This window comes from Miniopterus natalensis, chromosome 16 (assembly GCF_054644295.1).
Source record: "Miniopterus natalensis isolate mMinNat1 chromosome 16, mMinNat1.hap1, whole genome shotgun sequence".
NCBI lineage: Eukaryota > Metazoa > Chordata > Mammalia > Chiroptera > Miniopteridae > Miniopterus > Miniopterus natalensis.
In genome coordinates this window covers 10,528,630-10,548,768 of record NC_142096.1, presented here as the reverse complement: position 1 = coordinate 10,548,768, position 20,139 = coordinate 10,528,630, and the positions used below count along the sequence as shown (strand labels likewise).

At 37.7% G+C, this 20,139-nt stretch overlaps 1 protein-coding gene across 1 annotated transcript in view; it reads right to left on the bottom strand.

Annotated features, from left to right (window-relative positions):
* The window catches only part of PKHD1L1 (PKHD1 like 1), a 106,057-nt gene that overhangs the window by 24,630 nt on the left and 61,288 nt on the right, over positions 1-20,139 (bottom strand). The window contains exons 47-59 of the mRNA XM_087825597.1: positions 18,897-19,138; positions 17,172-17,308; positions 14,129-15,158; positions 12,678-12,869; positions 10,532-10,683; positions 9,368-9,527; positions 8,671-8,842; positions 8,001-8,089; positions 7,513-7,661; positions 5,913-6,042; positions 4,493-4,611; positions 3,592-3,721; positions 2,326-2,499 (exon numbers count right to left, since the gene is read on the bottom strand). Coding sequence (XP_087681723.1) covers positions 2,326-2,499; positions 3,592-3,721; positions 4,493-4,611; positions 5,913-6,042; positions 7,513-7,661; positions 8,001-8,089; positions 8,671-8,842; positions 9,368-9,527; positions 10,532-10,683; positions 12,678-12,869; positions 14,129-15,158; positions 17,172-17,308; positions 18,897-19,138 — 2,876 coding nt within the window. The remainder of the gene's footprint in view (positions 1-2,325; positions 2,500-3,591; positions 3,722-4,492; positions 4,612-5,912; positions 6,043-7,512; positions 7,662-8,000; positions 8,090-8,670; positions 8,843-9,367; positions 9,528-10,531; positions 10,684-12,677; positions 12,870-14,128; positions 15,159-17,171; positions 17,309-18,896; positions 19,139-20,139) is intronic.

Here is a 20,139-nt window from a genome sequence, read left to right as displayed (position 1 = left end):
TCTAAAGAGCTTTTAAAGGCATTATGTTTATAGAATCTCTTCTAGAATATGCACTGCCAACTATCTGCTCATCGGTTCGTCCTAAGTACCACTGAGCTGACAAAAGCCAATTTCGTAGATTAGTAATCACAGCAATAACAGTCCACGGGAGATTGCTCTGCGCCAAGTGTTGTACTGGCTGCTGGCAATGCGGGTTTAATTCTCATACAACGTCCTATGAGCTAGGAACTTCTATTACTCCTCTCTTCTGTGTAAGAAAATGGAGGCACAGAGATTCATGGCTGGTAAAAAACCAGCAGACTACAGTCCTTGTTTCAAAAATTGGTATCTAATAAAATGCATTAGAGAGGAGTTACTTTGCACTAGAAGGAAAAAGCCTGTCTCGAGATCCATGCACCAGTGATTAGATGTATGGTGGAGAACAAAGATTAATAAGACAGAGACAGAGAAGAAATGGTTACCAGAGACCATCTGGGTCTACAAAAGCCATGGATATGTTTTCTTTACTTACAACACAAGGCAATTTCTAGGAGAAAGGAAAGGCTGCCATAGGAATGGGGTCCATCACGGAACTTTAAGTGAGACAGACATGGATTAGTATCCAAGATCAGAGCAATTTCACCCCTCTAATAATCTATTTCTTTATCTTGAAAAGAGGGGCAATATTGTAATAACTATGTATCGTGTCAGGTGAGTACTAGACTTCTCAGGGGGATCACTTAGTAAGTTATATAAATGTTTGTACTATGCTTTACACCTGAAACTAATATCATATTGTCAACTGTAGATGAAAAAAATAAAAATATTTAAAAGGGAGGCAATATTTATGCCATAGTACTATGAGTATTAAATGAGATAATATGTATAAAATGCATAGCACAATGCCTAGAACTTGTATCATAACCATCATTACCATCATCATCATCCATTAAGCTGCTGTTGCAGACTGTAACCAATAGGGAGAAGTTATAGGGGGAGAGCTGCTTGCTCAGTATAAAGATTTTCTAAAATTAAAGCTGTTGCAAATGGCAACAACATGGATGGGTCTTGAAGGCATTACAGTGAGCTAAGTCAGAGAGAGAAATACAAACACTGTAGGGGATCACTTATATGTGGAATCTAAGAAAGCTGAACTTGTAAAAACAGAGAGTAGAATGGTGGTTACCAGGGGCTGGGGAGTGGGAAAATTGGGGAGACGTTAAGGATATAAACTTGCAACTAGAAGATAAATAAGTCATGGAGATCTAAGACACAGCATAGTGATTATAGACAACAATGCTGTATTATAAAATTCAAAGTTACTAAGAGACTAGAGCTTAATTGTTCTCACCACAAAAAAAAATAATTATGCGATGTGATAGAGGTGTTAGTTACTATGATGGTATTCATTGTCACAATATATAAGTATCAAATCAACATATTATATGTACACCTTAAACTTACACAATGTTATACGTTAATTACATCTCAATAAAAATATATGTGGCTGCTTCAAAATAATCCAGTGGCTTTAATAGTGTGAGTGGATATATATATGAAACAAGATTGGCAAAAGTTGATAACTGTTGTAGCTGGTAATGGGATTCATTGCACAATTTTCTCTATTTCTAGAATTTTTTGAAAATTTTCCATCAAAAATAACAGATGTGTTACGCTTGTTAGAAAATGATCCCTGTTTGGGTGAGAGGCTGGGCAAGCTATTATCTGAGGTCATTTTTAATCTGATAATCCTTACTATATGAAGATAAAATGAGTAGAATAATGTTAGGGATTTGGTATAGGAGGGTAGCACCTGGGCTATATAATCCCACCCAAAGCTTTATTTTTCCAACTATTAAAAACAAGACATCAGGCCCAAAGCGGAGTCACTTAGGCTAAGCCACACATTACCAAAGCGACCTTTAACTTCACTACAGTTATGGCTCTTCCAGAAATGGAATCTTAACCCAGTCCATCAGGAATTGCCTGATCAGCATCAGGGGCAACGCGCCTGATAAACCCCTGCCATCCCTACAGAGAAAGTAACCTTGCACTAACCAGTTCGCTTTTTACCGAGTGTAACGTCCTCTTTCCCGCTGCCTGCTGCCTATAAAGTCTACCGTTGTGTAAGGTCCGTCACAGCTTCTTTTTACCTGATACACTGGGTGCTGCCTGGTGCATGAGTCATTGGATAAAGCCAGCGAGAGCTTTAAAATGTACTCAGCTGAATTTTGTTTCTTAACACATCATATCTTATAAAGAAGTGAGAATTACTTAAGAACTGACTAAACATAGATGAGACTACACTACACTTCACTTAGGAAAAGAAACTGAATTTGTACTAACCTTTAAATGTCATCATATTTTGAGTGAATGAGCTGACCAGGACACGTGCACCGAAAGATTCCTTGAACCAACCTGGGTAGTCTTCACCAAAAATTTTGATGTTCCTACTCAGTATCCCAACATCAGCTGCTAACCTGTAGCTCTGACCTGTTCCAGGAACGTGGTATCTTTCACCTGCAACAGGACAGGTAGGTTATTACCAAGGCTGAGAAATACCTGTCTTTATTAGTTTCTTTGAGGTTCACAGGCTACACAGCTTTCTAAAATGCCAAAAGTCAGCACAAATGCATGAACTGACTGGAGTTTTATGCTTTAACATACATAGATGGCAGAGTGAAATTATGATAGCTTTTCACTTATAAAATGAAACATAATTAAGAGTATTTCTTCTATTAACACCAAAAAGATGACTGTAATCAGCAATTATGAAGTTACTGCTTCATAGGAAGTGCGCAATCACTTTATACATAAAAACAATGTTGTAAGGAAAGTTGAGAAGCTTCTGTAATTTTAATAAGTGGGGAAATGAGGTAAAGAAGTAAAAAAAACTTGCCCAAGGCCGTGTGAAGAATTAGCAATACATAGATATTACCGCTGCTGACCCCTAAACCTTGGTTTGTTCCACTTTTCCTGTGGCATATTTTGTATCAACCACAATTCTTTATAAATATTAGCAGCACAGCAAACACAGTGCATACACTTACATCTTAATTATTTTGTGAAATGTAATCTAAATTCCATTCTACACGTCTTTAGTCAAAACTTTAAGACAAGCAGGTACATTTCAAACAGAGCGCAATGTTTGGTAGTTTAAAGGAAAGACTCTATAATGTCAAACTTCAAAAGCTTTTTGTTATACCATTAAAACGTTCTTCAATGAAACTTTTCCTTTTGATTTAAAGAAAAATGTGTGATATAGAACTACAGACACATATGCTTCTATCAAAATACTGCTTTAAAAAGTTCTTTTACGTTTCTTTTTCATGCAGATCACATATCCACCAGTCCCCCCAGCATCTCACAGGCGGGGTCTCCGGAGTGCCAGGAGCACCTGAGTGGTGTTTCTAACACTCACCCCTGTTTGCTTCCACTTCCTGGGATTCACATGAGGGCAGCAGGTCAAACCAGGAGAGCCTGGGTGAAATGCTCTTCTAAAATATTTGTGAGATGTTTCACTAAATACATGCAATTACAGAGGAAAGCACTAAAATGTGAACATTTCAAGACATTATAATTACATATGTATGATTAAAGGATACCACTTACCAAGGTGAGTATAGGAAAGGGTGTCATTGAGAATGAGAATTTTGTGATCATGCAGGACTTTAACGATGCTCCTAGTTTCCGTCTGGTGGATGTCATAGCTTGTGGTTGTTATCACAATCTCTTCTCCCTCCTTAGAAAAATTCAAGTGCCAAATACAGGAACAATTTTTAAAATAGGTTTATATAGGTTTATATTTCTTAATAACTATTTGATAATTCTAATTTAATTTATATCTGATTAGAATCATGATATTATCACAGAGAAAAAACCCTATACATTTAGGTATCTACAAAAATATGCTTTTGTTTGGTATTAAGAATTCTAAAATTTGAATTATCTCAGAATTTCCTTAAATTTAATTCTGTCTTTTAATAAAATCAGGCTGTACATTAAAAAAATTAAATAGATCAAAGAAAATATATCCGTGAATTCATTAAAAAGCTGATCAGAACAATATTCTTTAAGGCTTAAAAAAATTTCCCAGGGTTTTTAAAACATAATTAACTACCACTTGATATTCTTGAAAGGTGGGAGAGGAAGAGAAACCTTAAAGAAAAAGAGCAAGTTTTAGAATCGTTATCTGTATGTGACAAGCTCCTTCCTGCCATCCAAACCTCTGCTCAGATGTACCTGCAGGGCAGGAAAGTAAGTTTTCCTCCACCCCTCTCAGTTCTTGGCTGGGACCCCTGCAACAGAGGCAGACTAACAAGAGAAAAGCGTAGAAATGTATTCGATAGCAGTTTTGTGTGACATGGGAGCCTTCATAAGGAAATGAAGGTCTGAAGAAATTGCTAAACCTGAGTGTTTCTATGCTGGGTTTGATGAAGAGGGAGGCGAGTGGGAAAACGTGATAGGGTACGAGTTCAGTGCATGCACGTTTGACCCCCAGTGTCCCCTCTACCTTCCAATCCACAGCGTCCCTCAGAGACAGGGCTTTGGAACCGGCCTCTGCGGTCTCCGAGAGCTTCGTTTTATATATTGAATGTGGAATTCCGTGAAGGTCCAGCTCACCAAACACCCCTGCAGGAGGAAAGCACACTCCTACTATTCACCACACGGCACTGAGTAGGTGCTGATATAAAATGAAGCATTCAGTGATATATCTTAATAAGCAACGGAACATTTTAGAATGCATGAAGTCAACCGGGGTATCTGCTCAGGGCTTTGCACTTTGGTTCACTTCTAGGAATCTGGTCCATAGACATTAAGGCCAGCACACAAGGGTATATGAGTGAAGTACAACAATATTTGAAAATATTAGAAAACTAAAATTAATCAAAGTCTACTTCAATAGAATGATGAGATCAACTGTAATATACTAATACCATGGTGTAACGTGCCGAAAAAAGGAAGAGTGTTATTTGTAAGTATTGATCTGGAAAGATATTCATAATATGCTGAGAAAAGAAAACTGTATAGTAATTTATTTAGTTTGACCATGTTTTTGTAAAAGGCACAACACTACCACCGCAAATCAATATATATAATATGAACATAGGCATAGATTGAGAAAACATGAAAAGACATGCAAACATTGCAAACTAACGGTAGCTAGTTTCCTCAAGAGGGGAGTAGAATTGGAAAAATGTATATAATTCTTTAATGTCTTTCCTTGATATTGTTCTGTGTTATTTGAAATGTTATTTTTGAAATAAGAAATAAACACATAAAAAAATGTAAGAGAATTTGTCTTCCTTGGGACATTTTTGAAGCTCTGAATTTGTCTTGGGAGAGCTAACACAATCTCAAGCCACTTTTATAATTTTTTACTGATTGTAACTGTTTTAGAAATTGTGCAGTGGGGTGATTGATTATAGCATGTGATTGTATGTGTCTTTTAAATTAATATGCAGGCCCATAGAAGAATATGTACAGTCATACAATTGCAACAGGGAAGTTAAAACTGTGGATCAGTTGACTCTGTGGTCAGTCATTCACAGATTATTAACATTATAAATGAAGTACTGTATTGGAAACTTGTCATTTAAGGAAAAGTACTAAAATATAAAAAGTATTATTGTTTATATAAAAGAAAGATTATGAAGAAACCAGATTAGAGAAGTAATGTGAATATGGAGAGATTTCTTACTGTTAGTTTTGTAATGGATTACATGTTGGTTTAAAATATGCACATCTATATCTATTTTCATGTGACATGACTTAATTTTTAAAAATCTCTGCCACTTTTATAACCCTCTACAATAAATGTTTGTAAAAGCTTCTGATACCATAACATCATGAACTGATAACAATACTATACGTTTTAAAGTACATTCTTAAAACTGATATAAATGATGCTTTTAGTATCTGGAAGCACATACCTAAGACCTTTGATCCTTGATTTGGTCCTTCTGGAAAAGCCCACTCTGGGGTAGAATGATTTCCTCTAAGAACAATCTGTAATTCTCCTTTAAAAGGGTTATCTTCCCAGCCACCAATGAGTCTACCTCCCTACAGTGAAGCAGAAAATTGTCAATACTTAAAAAATTGAGCAGAAAAAATTTCCCCCATAAGAAAGGAATTAGGAAGACAGGAGGCCTTGTCTAGTGAAAATGAATAAATTCTGTTATACAAAGAACAATGTTGTAACTGGAAGTGACCTTAATTTAATTTACTCACTATGGGATAGGCAATTTAATTTTCCAAGGTCAAATTCATTATCTACTTACTGTCAGAACTGGACCTAAAACTGAGACCTTTTAGGACCTAAACTAATGTTGTTTGAACAGATCACACTGGATTTTAAAATAATATGGCCTATATATAATATACTCCTCTACTTACATCCAAGCTATGCCATTTATGAGCCATCACTGTTAATAATAATAGCTACTACTAAATGCTTGCTGACTTTATGTCAGGCATAATGTGAAAGGCTTTACATACACTGTATCACTTAACCTTTACACTAAACCCATGAATTGGTATTATTCTCATTTTATAGGTAAGAAAACTGATGCTAAAAGTGGTGAAATAACTTACCCAAGGTCACCCAACTATTACACAGTTGAAGTAAGGATTCAATCCTCAAAGCTCACACATGGAACCAAAATATCACACACCCTTAAAACGTTAAAAGCTTAGTTTTACCAAAGAAAAGCTACTGCACACTTTTATTTTTTAATGGTATTTAACAGCTTTTTGGTTAGGCCATTCTTGTTAATGAACGATAGTAAAAGACTAACAGAACAACTGGACTGATTAAACTGTTATATGATTATAAGACCATCTGAGGTTTCTGAGAATAAAGTGACTGTTCTAACTGAATTATTTTTATTAATCTACTTCAGCTTTCATAATTCCATCTACATTCAGTCATTTTAAGAAATACTGTTTGGCCCTGGCTGGCGTGGCTCTGTCAGTTGGGCGGCATTCCATGCACCTGAAGGTTGCTGGTTCGATTCCCAGTCAGGGCACATGCCTGGCTTTTGGGCTCGATCCCCAGGAGGGGGCGTACAAGAGGTAGCCAAGCAAAGTTCTGCTCTCACATCAATGTTTCTCTGTCTCTCTAAAAATCAACTTAAACTTATTTTTTAAAAAAGGAAATACTGTTTGTTTTCTAAAGAAACAAACAAAAGGCTTAAAATCTTTAATTTTTTCCCAGGATTCCTGAGGATTCTCTGTTGATTGGATCAAGCTGTGAGTTTAGCTGTACCTTATAATAACACAACTACCCTATGTAGGACTGAAAATGGGAAAACCTTACACTAAAAGTAGCACGATCATCACTCCTTAAAGAATGTTTAGTCCACAATATAAAAGAAAGCAGAAATATATTAGACTTCTATGAGGCTTCCATTTCATGGGCAAGAGCCAGCTGTGTTTTATATTTATATCAATTGAATATGTTTTCTTATAACTTTTCAGTATACCTCCAACATTCTGGAATTTGGCTAATAAATTATAAGACCATACTCTTACCTGCAGTGATATGTAGGTAGCATTCAAAACAACTTTTCTGTAAGAAGACTCTGCAGCTTCCACATTGTGTTTATCTTCCAGTTCCAGAACCCCCCAAATAATGAGCCTTTCCAGTGGTGGGATATCTGTGTCTGCTACAACCCATGTTCCTGTAAAACAATACTTAAATATAAGAAATATAATCCAGAGATTATAGCCTATAAAACATTGACAACCTTCTCAGTGAGTCTTGGTTTTGAAGTGTGTCACCCTTTTTCCACACAATGACTGGTTATTGCCTCCCGGGAAAATCTATATTCTTAATACTCAGGTTTAAGTTCACATAAAACCCAGAAGGCTAAGTCTGGTTTCCAGGACACAATAATAGGATCTGTCTCCACATCTGCTCTTTCCTGAGGAGTGCTTCCTAAAGGTGGAATGATAACTATTGTGTGGCATCGAACCCAATGCTGCATAAACAGAAGTATTTTACTTCTTCATGTATTTACCTTCGGGAATAACCACATTTGCTCCTGGGTGAGGTATGGTATAATTATTTTCCCGAGACGATTGCCAAAAAGAATCATTTGACCATAAGCTGAAAACAGAAGAAAAACAGTTCCATTAAATATTATCTCTACATATTTAATGACCATCTTCTGAGGGTGTAGCATTATACTAGATGATTTGAGGATGACAGAATGCAAATTAAATAGTTTATAACTTCACTAAGTAGACAAGCTAATATGTGAAATTAGTAACATACTCAACACACACAACTACCTATATCGGTTTTTTTCCTACATTGAAGAAAACTTCCTTTCCATCCACAACCTGAATCACTTTCTCTCCAACCAAAGCCATGCTGTTGTGACACCCTAATTTTGCTGCTCTGGGTGTACCATCAAGAAGTTCTGTGATCTCAGGCAACTCACTTCAGGTCACTCGGCTTCACCTAAGTCACAAGGGAATTGGTCTAATCATTCAGATCTAACATTGTGCAAGTCGGAGATGACCAGTAAGCTCATGAGGGTGGCTGTAAGGCTCAAGCGGAGTAACGCCTACAGAAGTGCTCTGTGGCCCATGAGGCACCGTGCAGGTGGGGACACTGCTTTTTCACCCAGGAGCGAGGTATGAAAAGGATCACGGAAGGCAGTAAGGAACAAAAGGCCCATATACTTATATGCGGCGGGTCGCTTCCGGGGAGCCGGGCTTCCTGACGGGGCACGAGCAGGAAAGCAGTCCTGGAGGACGCAGCAGAAAGCTTGGAAATTAATAATAACGTCCTTCACGTCCGGGTCCAGGGTCCCAGAAACCGGCTGGCTCTGCGGAAGGTCATTTCTCCCTGACACTAAACGTGAAGTAAAGCAGTTTAAATCAACACGGTGACCAAAGCGCTCAAAGGTAAGCAAAATCATGGCAATCTGAAAATATTCCTTAGGTAGTAACTCGGTATAATTCAAATGCACGGAATATACATGGAGAAATTCTGACAAAATGCACATCTGATGGAGAAGCACATGGTCAAAATATCTTGAAAAAAATGAATATTTTATAATTTAAAATTTATTTTTAAGTATTTTTATTTTCCAAAAATAATTAAATAATAATTTCCTTTAATTTTGTGAAATAAATTTTGGGGCCATGTTTAAATGAAAAATATTCATTTCATCTCCAAACATAAAATGTAAGTTTTTAATTCAACTCAAGGCTTTTCCCTGCATGGATACATCTCCAGTCCTTTCATTCAGCAAACATTTCTTGAGTCCTGCTATATGTGGGGCACTGTATAACACATTTGCCCATTAAGCAATTTTTCTGCTCCTTTACACAAAGCATTATATAAAATACCCACTTCTGCCTGGTGAATACATACCCAAGTAATAGAGAGTACTAGTGTTTGCTTCAAGGTGCCAGTCTCCATTCTTGCTAGTATTCCAGCTCAGGGGATTTGAGGAGCCATTCCTCACATCAATAACATTAAACATATCAGGATTTTGAGTGAAGTTATGAGATATGATGACATAGTCTTCTTCCTATGAAAGTTTACAAAAAAGTGACTTGTTTTATATGTTAATACCCTGCCTAATACACATTAATTTTGAGAACATAGAATCGGCCTATATATTAAGACAAGTTTTGGTTTTACTTTCTGTTTCATCTTGCATTTATATTTTGTTTATTAACATTTTATACGTCTGTGGCAATAACACTAACTCTGTCACTAAGGCAATAAAAGTCCTCTCTCTCTCTCTCTCTCTCTCTCTCTCTCTATATATATATATATATACACACACACACACACACACACACTTACATATATATATATAAATCTCAACACACATATATATGTTTGTATTTAGAAAAATATTTTATTTTATAATGTTTGAAAACATTATAATGTTTTCAATTATAATGTTTTCAACCAATGCTAGGGTTCTTTTATTTTTGGCTGCACACATAAGTGTAAGAACAGAAATGAAGGAGCTGAAGACTCCCAGTTCAGGACACTGTCCACTTAGGGGGGCAGTGAAGAACATGAAGAGAGTACCCCATACACCACACAGGGCACTGGGCATCATCTAAAATGCTTATTTATTTTTAAAAACCAGAAGTAAATATTCACAGAATGTTAGATTCGGGCAGAGATGGTTGACATGCACATCAGGACTTGGCCTATTTTCTATAATTTTCTGTGTTTGATATATTTCATAACACACAATAATAAAGCCCTGAACTGGTGCCCGAAACATCATAAACATCCAGTAAGTGTTGGTTGTTATCATGGTAATAATAACAGGGCACAGGTTTGCTATTATTCGAGGACTGCTTACTTCTGATTCTTAAATAAGGATCCTTTTCTTGGCTTGTCTTAGATTTCAGGGCAGGTAACGGAGGGTGTGCAGGACTTTAATAGGTCAATATCTGAGGCAATGGCCTTCTGGGCCCAACAGTCGGTGTAAGGGCGAGAATGTACCCTGTGGCTGAGTAATGTTCAACCCTAATTATTAGAAGATGGATTTTATAGCTTGTTGCTTACCTTGAATCCATAGAATGTTGATGTATATGATATGTTGGTTACGTGATCCACGCCTCTAAAATACCAGTTGATGTGCTTTGCATTTGGAATCAGAGCCATCCAGCCAGACATATGAGTCAGTCGTTTCTTCTGAAATGGGACAACACTCGTGCCTGTAGGAGAACACCAAACAAACAGTAGTGACCTCTACCCTTAGGAAACTCCTCCGTCATGGACAAATGCACATGTAAAACGTTGGTCTAGTCTATGGAAGTCTCTAAAGAAGCCAGCATAACCTTTCATTATTTATGTTCTAAACGTATTTAATATTACACTTAACTGAAACATAAATTTTTTTCACTTGGAATTTTGAATTAAGAGGGAGCCTTTCTTCCTTAGGGAAAGGAAAAAATTAAAACAATGATTATGACTACTATGACAGAAATGCTTAAATATATTATTCAATTCTCTAAATATCACTGATCTAAAATATAATTCCATTTCTACTCTTTTAAGAACTTAATTCTTCAGAATCATTGATTTGCAATGTAAGCAAACGTAAGTTCTGATTCTTTATTAGAGTCTCTTATATTTGTTGAGGTAATCAAACTTGCGTACCAAGTGTGACTGAAAAGTCTGATTTAGAACTCTTAAGGAGCTGATTACAACTAGACCTACCACAAACACTGGCCATGCCTTAAATTTTGAGAGTGACAAACTTGGAACCTGAACTACTTGTAATGGGACAAACTAGGTAATTTAATCATGCTTTGGTCATGAGAGAGTGCCTGACAACTTCAGTAGAAGATCTGAAAAAAATCTCTTAGAATATAATGAAAAGATATGTGATTAATTGCCCATATTCTATTTTTTTCTCTCCCTTTCCTCTGATTGAATTTTATGTTAAATTTGTAACCACTTCCCTTACAAATTTAAGAGGAAGAATCTAGAAGCAAGATTATAAAATCAACTATCATACTTTTTATTTTGGGAATAAGGCAAAAAATAAATAAATTCCAATATCAAGTAAGAATAACTTCATTAATTCTTAGGCTTATGAAGTGGAGTTAGTGTTGAAAGGACCATGAGCAGAGGCACTAAACCACAGTCCAGAAGACCTGCCACGTATAAGAAGAGGTATGATAATCTGGGTCATTCAGCAAATATCTGGTCCTCTCCCCTCCTTCGGGGCAGAGCAGACTTCCCTGCCCTGTTGATGTTGGGTGACTTGTTTGGCCCACGGGAGATTAGCAGAACCTACATTCGCAAAGGCTTGAAAAGTGCTTGCTGGGTGAGGCCTGCTGGCTTGAGCCTCTGCCACGAGAAGAGGCTCCCCCAGGTACCTGCTCTCCCTTCAGCCTCAGCCTTGCAAAAAGCACACGTGGAGCAACCTGAATTCAACCCTTGAGGAAGAGCAAAGCCCACTGGATCCTCACCTTGAAGCAGAGCCTCCCAGCTGAGTCCAGCCCAGATCAACCAACCCAGCCCTCAGGCATGTGAGCGAAAATAAATGATCGTGGGTTTAAGCTACTGAGTTTTGGATAAGCCTGTGGTGAACCAATTGCTGACTTATATAAGACATATAATTCAAATCTTCCAACACCTCTAGAATTTGCTCCTATATTTGCCAGAATCCAACTCCACCGAAGGTTGCTGATGCATGGAATTATATTTTCACCCGACGTTTCGTAAGTAAAACTAACTTTCATTTTTGAAGTTGTTTTTATCTTAATTTTTTTCAGCTACAATATTTCCTGAAACAATCAGTAAATCAACAGTCCCTGGAACCCAGTGTGCAGCTCCTGACAAAGCAAATGCTCCCCCATCTCATTTCAATCTGCAAAGATCATCAAAAGCATTTGCATTCGATGGCAGGAACAATGGTGTATTTATACTGTTTTGCTCTAAGGGTATGTCAGCTTTCCTGCTCTGTGTCACAACACTGGCTGGAGGTTCCTTAATCAACAGAATATCAGACTGGTCCATGCATTTATTTGATATTCCTCACGTGCCCATTTTGAGTGTATTTGTTTCCTGTCTGGCTTTTGACACACAAATATTATGCTTTTCCCAATGTTCTAAACAGCGAGTGACAAGTCAAGAAGATGATGATGAAAACTGAGGAAAATATTTAAGTTAGTGGGCTAAATGATTCCGTTCTTCTTACCAAAAGAGTCGGAGAGAACCGCATCCTTTCCAAGCAGCGATGCTGGAGAAGGCTTGTTGAACGCTAAGCGGTGGAAGCTGACTGAGGCGTCACAGACCGACCCGGGGACCCCGACGCTCCACTCGGCCTCCTGAGTGCAGTGAGCAGGGTCCAGCAGTGAGCTGTATGGAATGACAGTGTGTCCTTTGTGACCTAGGAAATGGACACAATCAGCATGTTTCCTTCTTCATGTTATAAAACTGAAAAACCAAATGGTCTGCAACGTAAAGGGACTGTGACCCGTTGTACTGCTAATAAAATCTAAAAGTCTTGGTAAATTTTTTTTTTGGGCATGGGGCAAGGGGACCTTATACAGAGGCTTTGCAGGGACTCTTTGGTCAGGCAGTTAATTGTGGATATAACTGAAACATGGCATCTGAAGCACCCATGAGAGCCAAAGTAGGGGACAGGAAGTGGGATAAGTAACTTGGCCAAGAGCCTGCCGTAGAGCCTGTAGTCTTAACCAACAGACTGCTAACTAAAAATAAAAATCTAAGCTGAATTAAATAAACTAATAAAGGCTACACAAAGCTTTATATTAGAACCATCCAAATGTTCTCCCTCTTAAGGCCACCATTAGAACAGGAGACAGAAGTCAACAAATATAGTTCAGAATTCAGTCTGTTTGAATATTGAGATGAATCTTCTTCCATCTTTCAAAGTCTTTCAAAAGTAAATTGTTACTATCTGTAGTTTTACTTATCAACTTTCTCTCTCTTCTAAAGTATTAAGCAAAATCTCTCTCTCACACATGCCCTGGCTATCTTATTTCGACAGGTCTTTATCATTAAAACTTTATAAAGACATTAAATTCTAGAGACTAAAAATATCTTTAAAATGTGACATACTGTGAACTTGGGTAAAAAATGTTCTTAGTTAACATATTTCTTGAACTAATTCCAAATTCATAATTCAGATAGGAAAGAAAAGGGTTAGTATCAGGCCTGTAACTTACTACTTTCCTTTAAAATATTTGGGCAGGATTTATCCAGTCTGTCTACATTGCTTGTATAAATAAACCTGGAATTTATACATGTATGGGCCATGATTGGAGAATTTGGGAAGTTATATAAGCAGTCTCTATCTGTGTAATTAACAGTAATAAAATGGAGGTGTTATAAAACAAAAACGGCTTCCTTTTGTGATCAATGTTTCCATAACTATTCAAAATTTGCTATTAATTCAAAACCAAGGTGCAAATGTAGGGGAAAAGAAGACATATTTGGAGGCTGCATCTGATCGCTTGGGGATCTTCCAGAAAAGAATGTCTCATCTATGCCTATATCCTTCAGTCATTAGTACAGTTCAGTACCGGGTAAAGTCTGTGATTCAGCAGAGTCTGCTTTGACAGTTGAACTCTGGGTTAAAGCAAACATATTTCCAAAGTATTTTATCAGAAATTATAATATTACCTGTGAGTGAACCATCGACATCGATCAGTACCACTTCATGTTCCCATCGAAAGCCAGCCTTGTTTGGTGTGTGAAAATACCGGATGCCAACAAATTTTGCACTCCAACCTCCACATCTCTCATTACAAACTCCAGTGATGGATGTCACTCCCAAAGCTACACAGCTGGGACGGTCGAAGTTCATAAAGTGAACGGATGACACGGTCAAGCCTTCACTAAATGGGAGAACCAGGCCTCTCGTTGTACAAAATGCAGACCCCATTCCCAGTTCATCAAGATGACCAACTATTTTGGCATTTTTAATCACCGCTCCGTTGGTTTCACCCCATCCTCCAACATAAGCGGCCAGGATCCTCTTGGTCTCAATTCCAGACTCATAATTATTTACCATCATGAAGTTATGGAACTGAAGGGCACCTCCATTGACCCATTCAGCTCCTTTTTGACAATTCCAAGTAGTCAGTGAATTAAATATTGCAGGCACTGGCACTGTAGAAGTACAAGATCCTGTTTGCATGGGGAAATATTCTTCAAATATCCATATTCCAAACCAACCCTGAGAATGAACAGTGTTGTTAAAGAATTCACCAAGAGGAATTCTTTTTTGGCAAATGTTTCGGTCGTAGGATGGCCCATCAGGGTGGTCATTCATTCGGTACCAAAAGCCAAAGTGAGTGCCCCCAGCAGCTGCATTGTGCCGAATGGTATTGTTTGGGTTGGTTACCCAAAATGCAGCTGGGGTCACATCATCATTCAGAAGACTAGTACTTTGCTGTACAAATACTGCCAAGTTATACTGCAGGATATTGCCATGTTCAATGCCGTCTTCTATAAAAAATGCTCCTCCCTTAATATCATATATAATATTCCTCTCAACCAGAAGGTGATGAGTGTTATGGATAGTAACAGCTCTGTTATAGGTCTGGTGAATTGAACAGCCTCTTACATAAGATTTAAACTGCAAATCTCCCAGCAGGTGCCAATGTATTGGATATCTCCCCAACCGAAAAGCCTGGCCAGCGTGGAATACCTGTCAAGTTCAGAAATCATGACTATTTAGTGATCCACATAAACACAGTTTGCCTAGCTCATACTCTCTTGTTTAAAAATAATCTCCAATCTTATAATAATAATTATTAATACATTTATATCTCCCATATTACTTATGTTTTTCGTTAGAAAATATTTGGCCCCCAACCCATCTGGAGTCATTCTATAGCAACCCATACTTAATACCAATGAACAAAAGCCATCTTTAACTGTTCTGTTTCCACCTCAGTCTATTATGAAACTTTTGTGTTTAGCAAAATAAAACCTCTTAAAAGACTTCTCTCCTTCACTTTTATTCTTATAGAATAATAAGAAACACTTCTTGAATGTTTACCATGTACCTGATATTGTGCTAAGTGTTGTATGTACATGATCACAGTCTTTACCACAATCCTATGAAGTAGCCACTTATCATTAACTTCATTTTACAGTCAAAGAAACTGAAGTTTAGAAAGGCTGAATATCATGTTCATGGTCATAAGGCTCCTTAAAATCAAGTTAGTCTCATTCTGGAGTTGGTGCTCTTATTAACCACTCTGCTGTACTTTCTTTCAATAAATCTACAATCTAATAGTCTAATACAGTGGATGCTAGTGTGTGCAAGTATGCATATCTGAGTGTGTGTGTATAAAATATGATCCCAGGAGGTCTGGAAATAAAATATGAGGGTACCTATTTCCAGTCTTCCTCCAAAAATACAAAATTAACCATTACTAATATTTAATATACAGATTGACTCTGGCAACCTCACTCAGTCTATATCTCAGACGTAACAAGTGTGTAACATATCCTAGGAGGAAGGGAGTTTCACGAAATGCAGGTGTTAACTCTGTCACCCTCAATAGTTTGTTTGCAGTGGAAATGTTCTCAGCTTAATGGATTTATGGACTTTATTTTCCTTCCCTTCCTTTCTTTCTTTCCTCCCTTCCTTCCTTCCTTTTACTGGATACTTGATAAAAACTAGTACATAGACTTAATATAACTAATATAGAGGAGCTCCTAATCTCTTGGGGATAAGTTGCATATTTATTAATATATTTATATATTTGTCTCAGTAACAATCAGTTGACAATCTCCTGTACGCGAAGCACTGTTGCAGCCACAGAGAAATCGGCAGAAAACCAGAAAGATAAAATCTCCAAAATAATTGAGTTTATGTTCTAGAGGGAGAAATAAAATAAATCAAAAATAGATTTAATGTTGGGAGTTATGAGTAAATAAAGGAAAGCAGGGGTGTGGGCAGCTATTTCAAATAAAGATGGCAAGGAAAGAGCTCTCTGAAGAGAACATTTGTAAAGAGGGCTGACTGAATGAGAGTGTGAACCGTGCAAATATTTGGTGGAGAAGCATTTCAAGTGGAATGAAGAGCATGTGCAAAGAACGTGAGACAGGAATGTGTTGGACGTGGTCACGGGACAGCAGGAGGCCTTTGTGTCGTGCATGGCATGAGCCAGGGGTAGAGTCACAGGAGATAAAATCGGAGGCCAGCGGGGGATGGATCCTGTGGGTCCTATGGGAAGGACTCACACTTTTAGTTTTAGGTGTCCAATGAAGCCATTGCTGGGTTTTGAACACGCTATAACGAGATGTGATTTATACTTTAAAATGTTTACTTCAGCTGTGGTGTGAAGATTCTGCTGGATCAAGGGTGGGAGCAGGAAGACCGGTTAGAAGAAAATGGTAGCCGCCCAGATGAGAGGTGACGGTGGCTTGGGTTAGGGATCAAGGGGAGGTGGTAGAAGGACAGCGGATTCAGGATACAGTATTTTGTGGGCAGAGTGTATAGCACTTGCTGATGAATTTGATGTGGAGTATAAGGAAAAGAAACAAAATTTTGGCATGATTAAACGGGTGAATAATTAGGTGTATTAAAAAGATATGTCTCCTCTACCCGGTTATAACTAGCATCTGACAAACAGCATGAACGTAGTACATATTCATTGCAAGGACAACCTCAGGCAAAGCATTGTGATTTGCTAACAATGCTTCTCACCTCTACATATTCTATTCTTCCAGTTACCATGTCAGCACTGGGTACAGGAGCGTGAAACATAATGCAGCCTCCAAATTGATCACTTCCTATTTCTTCTCCAAACTTTCCCTGGAGACATGTCTGTGTAGCAAATTCACCTTAAAAAAAAAAAAGAAAAACCATGTCAAAATCCTCTAATTACATAAAGATTTTTTTCTCCTACCTAATTATATCTTTTTTATTCACATATAATTTTCCTCTCCTTCTGGAACTTCAGTATTTGCATTCATATCATCCTCTCTAGACAGTAAGAAAGGCAAGTTCCTTGTCTCATTTGCCTCTGTGTTCCTTAAAGCACTTACTACTGTATTTTTCAAAGATACTAAATAAATATTGGAGCGGGTGAATGAATGCTGATAAAGGTATTTTGTCATTTTATCTCTGAAGCTTTTCCCCAAGACTTGGGGATTAACATAATTAATGCAAACTCACACCTGTATTGCACTAGATATGCATGATCGCACTTAATTCTTATAACTGTAGCAAGTAAGCAGAATAGGAAGCATTCTGACTTTAAACAGGGTGAAACTAGGTTTAATGGGCATTTTGAGACTTGATGCCAATGAACTGATGATGGGGGGAGAAAGCAGAATGGAGTAAGCATTGCCAAGAGAGTCACCTAAAATAGTCAGGAGCCTATTGAGGAAGCGGGGTAGGCGGCCTGTGCATGTCTTGTGCTGCTAATTCTCAGAGCTGCTATTAAGTTGCTAGCCCTGCTGCTAAACTCAGCTCAAGGCTGAGCCATAAACATCCTGGAACAGCAACTGCTGTGTGGGAACGCGTGGACTTGACCCTCTCCTAGTAGTCTTCGCCATCCCCACCCCCACGTTTGCATATTGGAACTAACCAATCTGCTCATCTAGCTAGCAACCCTTCATTGGCACGAAAGAATTACATTCTGTGGTTTTTGTCGTTGAAAACCCTGCCTTTCTTTGTTCGGAGTGCACTTTGGGTTGCTATCCGAACCTGTGCTCCTGGGTGGTAATTCTTTTGCTCAAATAAATGTGTGGGTTTTTTTTAATTCTTTATTGCAGCCTGAACTTTTTCTTGGCTGACAATTAGAATTAGAACATAGGTCATTTGGCAGCAAATCCAATGAGTTTTACCTTATAGTATACTTTCCATTGAAGAAAAAGCTATATCTAAGCTGTATCTGTTATTCAACTGCTTATAGGATTGTGATGGTATTAGTGATTATGTAAAATATTTAAAAGAGACTTGTAAAATACATTGTGCTCTATACAGTGGTAAACATCATTCAGGTTCTCTTATATCCAGTTTTTTCATATACTGGGCTTTGCACTAACTCATTTCCTTAAAGTTAAGCATTGCATAGCAGTTCTAATGGCACCTGAGTAGAACAGACACCTGTCACTTCAGGACCAAAGTAATTAGTGGCTGATGCTCAACTCTCCAGCCACCTTGAGTCCTGTCTCTGAGATTGAGGAAGCCCCAGTTGCGGTTGCAATGGAGCTTCCATCAGCCTAGATCCTGAAATACATTAGCACCCCCCTATGGACACATGTAGTATCAATGAGAAATAACCCTTTCTCATTTCAAATCCCTGAGATTTGGAGCATATTTATTACTAGAGCATAACAATCCAGGAGTGATTTTGTCTCCAGGGAATATTTTTGCAATGTCTGAAAACATTTTAAGTGGTCCCACTATAGCTGCTAAAATTACCTGTGTCGAATCCGTCAGGACATGCTGGAATTTTGTTATTCCACTCCACATTATCAGATCCTCTTATTAAAATATTTCTTGTAAGAATTCCAACTTCTGCCCTTGCTTCAAACAGTGTTCCATCAGGAAGGGGGACAGTGATTCCTAAGTGTGTGTAATTCAGCGGATGAGCTAGCGTTATGTTTATGCCATCAGCAGACACAGATGCGATGGTCCTTTCTTCATTCTCTCTTTGACTGTGTCTATAAAAATGTTAACAAAATTTTTTTTTCAAAATTAATATTAATCAACATAACATTGTTGATAAACTCACTTAATTCTTACAGTAATCTGAGATAGACAGGAACGGCATTCTAATTTTACTGAAGACCAGAGAAGCAAAATAATATGGCCCCAAGCCTGATAAGTGTTATTTGTGGGAGTTGGAGCCAAGAGACTGACTTTAAAGTAGCATTCTTAACCCGTGGCTTTACAAACTCTCAAATAACACTTACCAATGAGATAGTGAACAGTGACTTAGATTTGGTGGGAAAATACTTAATTCTTGTTTCTTAAAACGAAATACTTCTGCGTGAAATGCTAAATTTACTCTTCATTTTCCTACAGAGAAGCTGGAACTGAGGACTCTCTATTCTATTGGGAAGCCCGACCATTTTGTGGCTCTTTTATTTGCCATTAAATATGTAATTATAATTTCATCCAAGGGCAGGAAAAAAACTGTCACTTATAAAGCTAAGTATATATTTAACTCTTCCTCACATCTGCAAGTCTATTTTTAACCAGGAAAATGGCAAACTCAAAATGCCATCTTAAAATTTAATTCTAAATTGAGTCACAACCTTCATGTAATTTAGTCGTTTCTTGTCATAAATTACTATTTGTTCCCCGATACCCCCACAATTTGAACAATAAAGCAAAAATAAAGCTCCCCTTGGCTGCCTCCCCACCAGTATCTGCTGGAATGCAGTAAGCCGATTAGTTCTCTGTCTTGTATTTCTTATTGGCCAAAATACATAATTAAACAGAAATTGAGGGTCATATGCAGTTTTGATTATAAAATGTCAGACACCTGAAAGGTCATGTCCATCACCACTCATTCTGTAATGAGTGCTTCCCTTTCATTCAATCATTCCTAACAAGTTTGGTCCATGGAACCACTGCTGGGACTATAAGATAACAAAGGGTTCACTTGCTGCTTCTTACCCCACTCTTTAGTGACCCCCAAACAAAGAGGCATTTACAT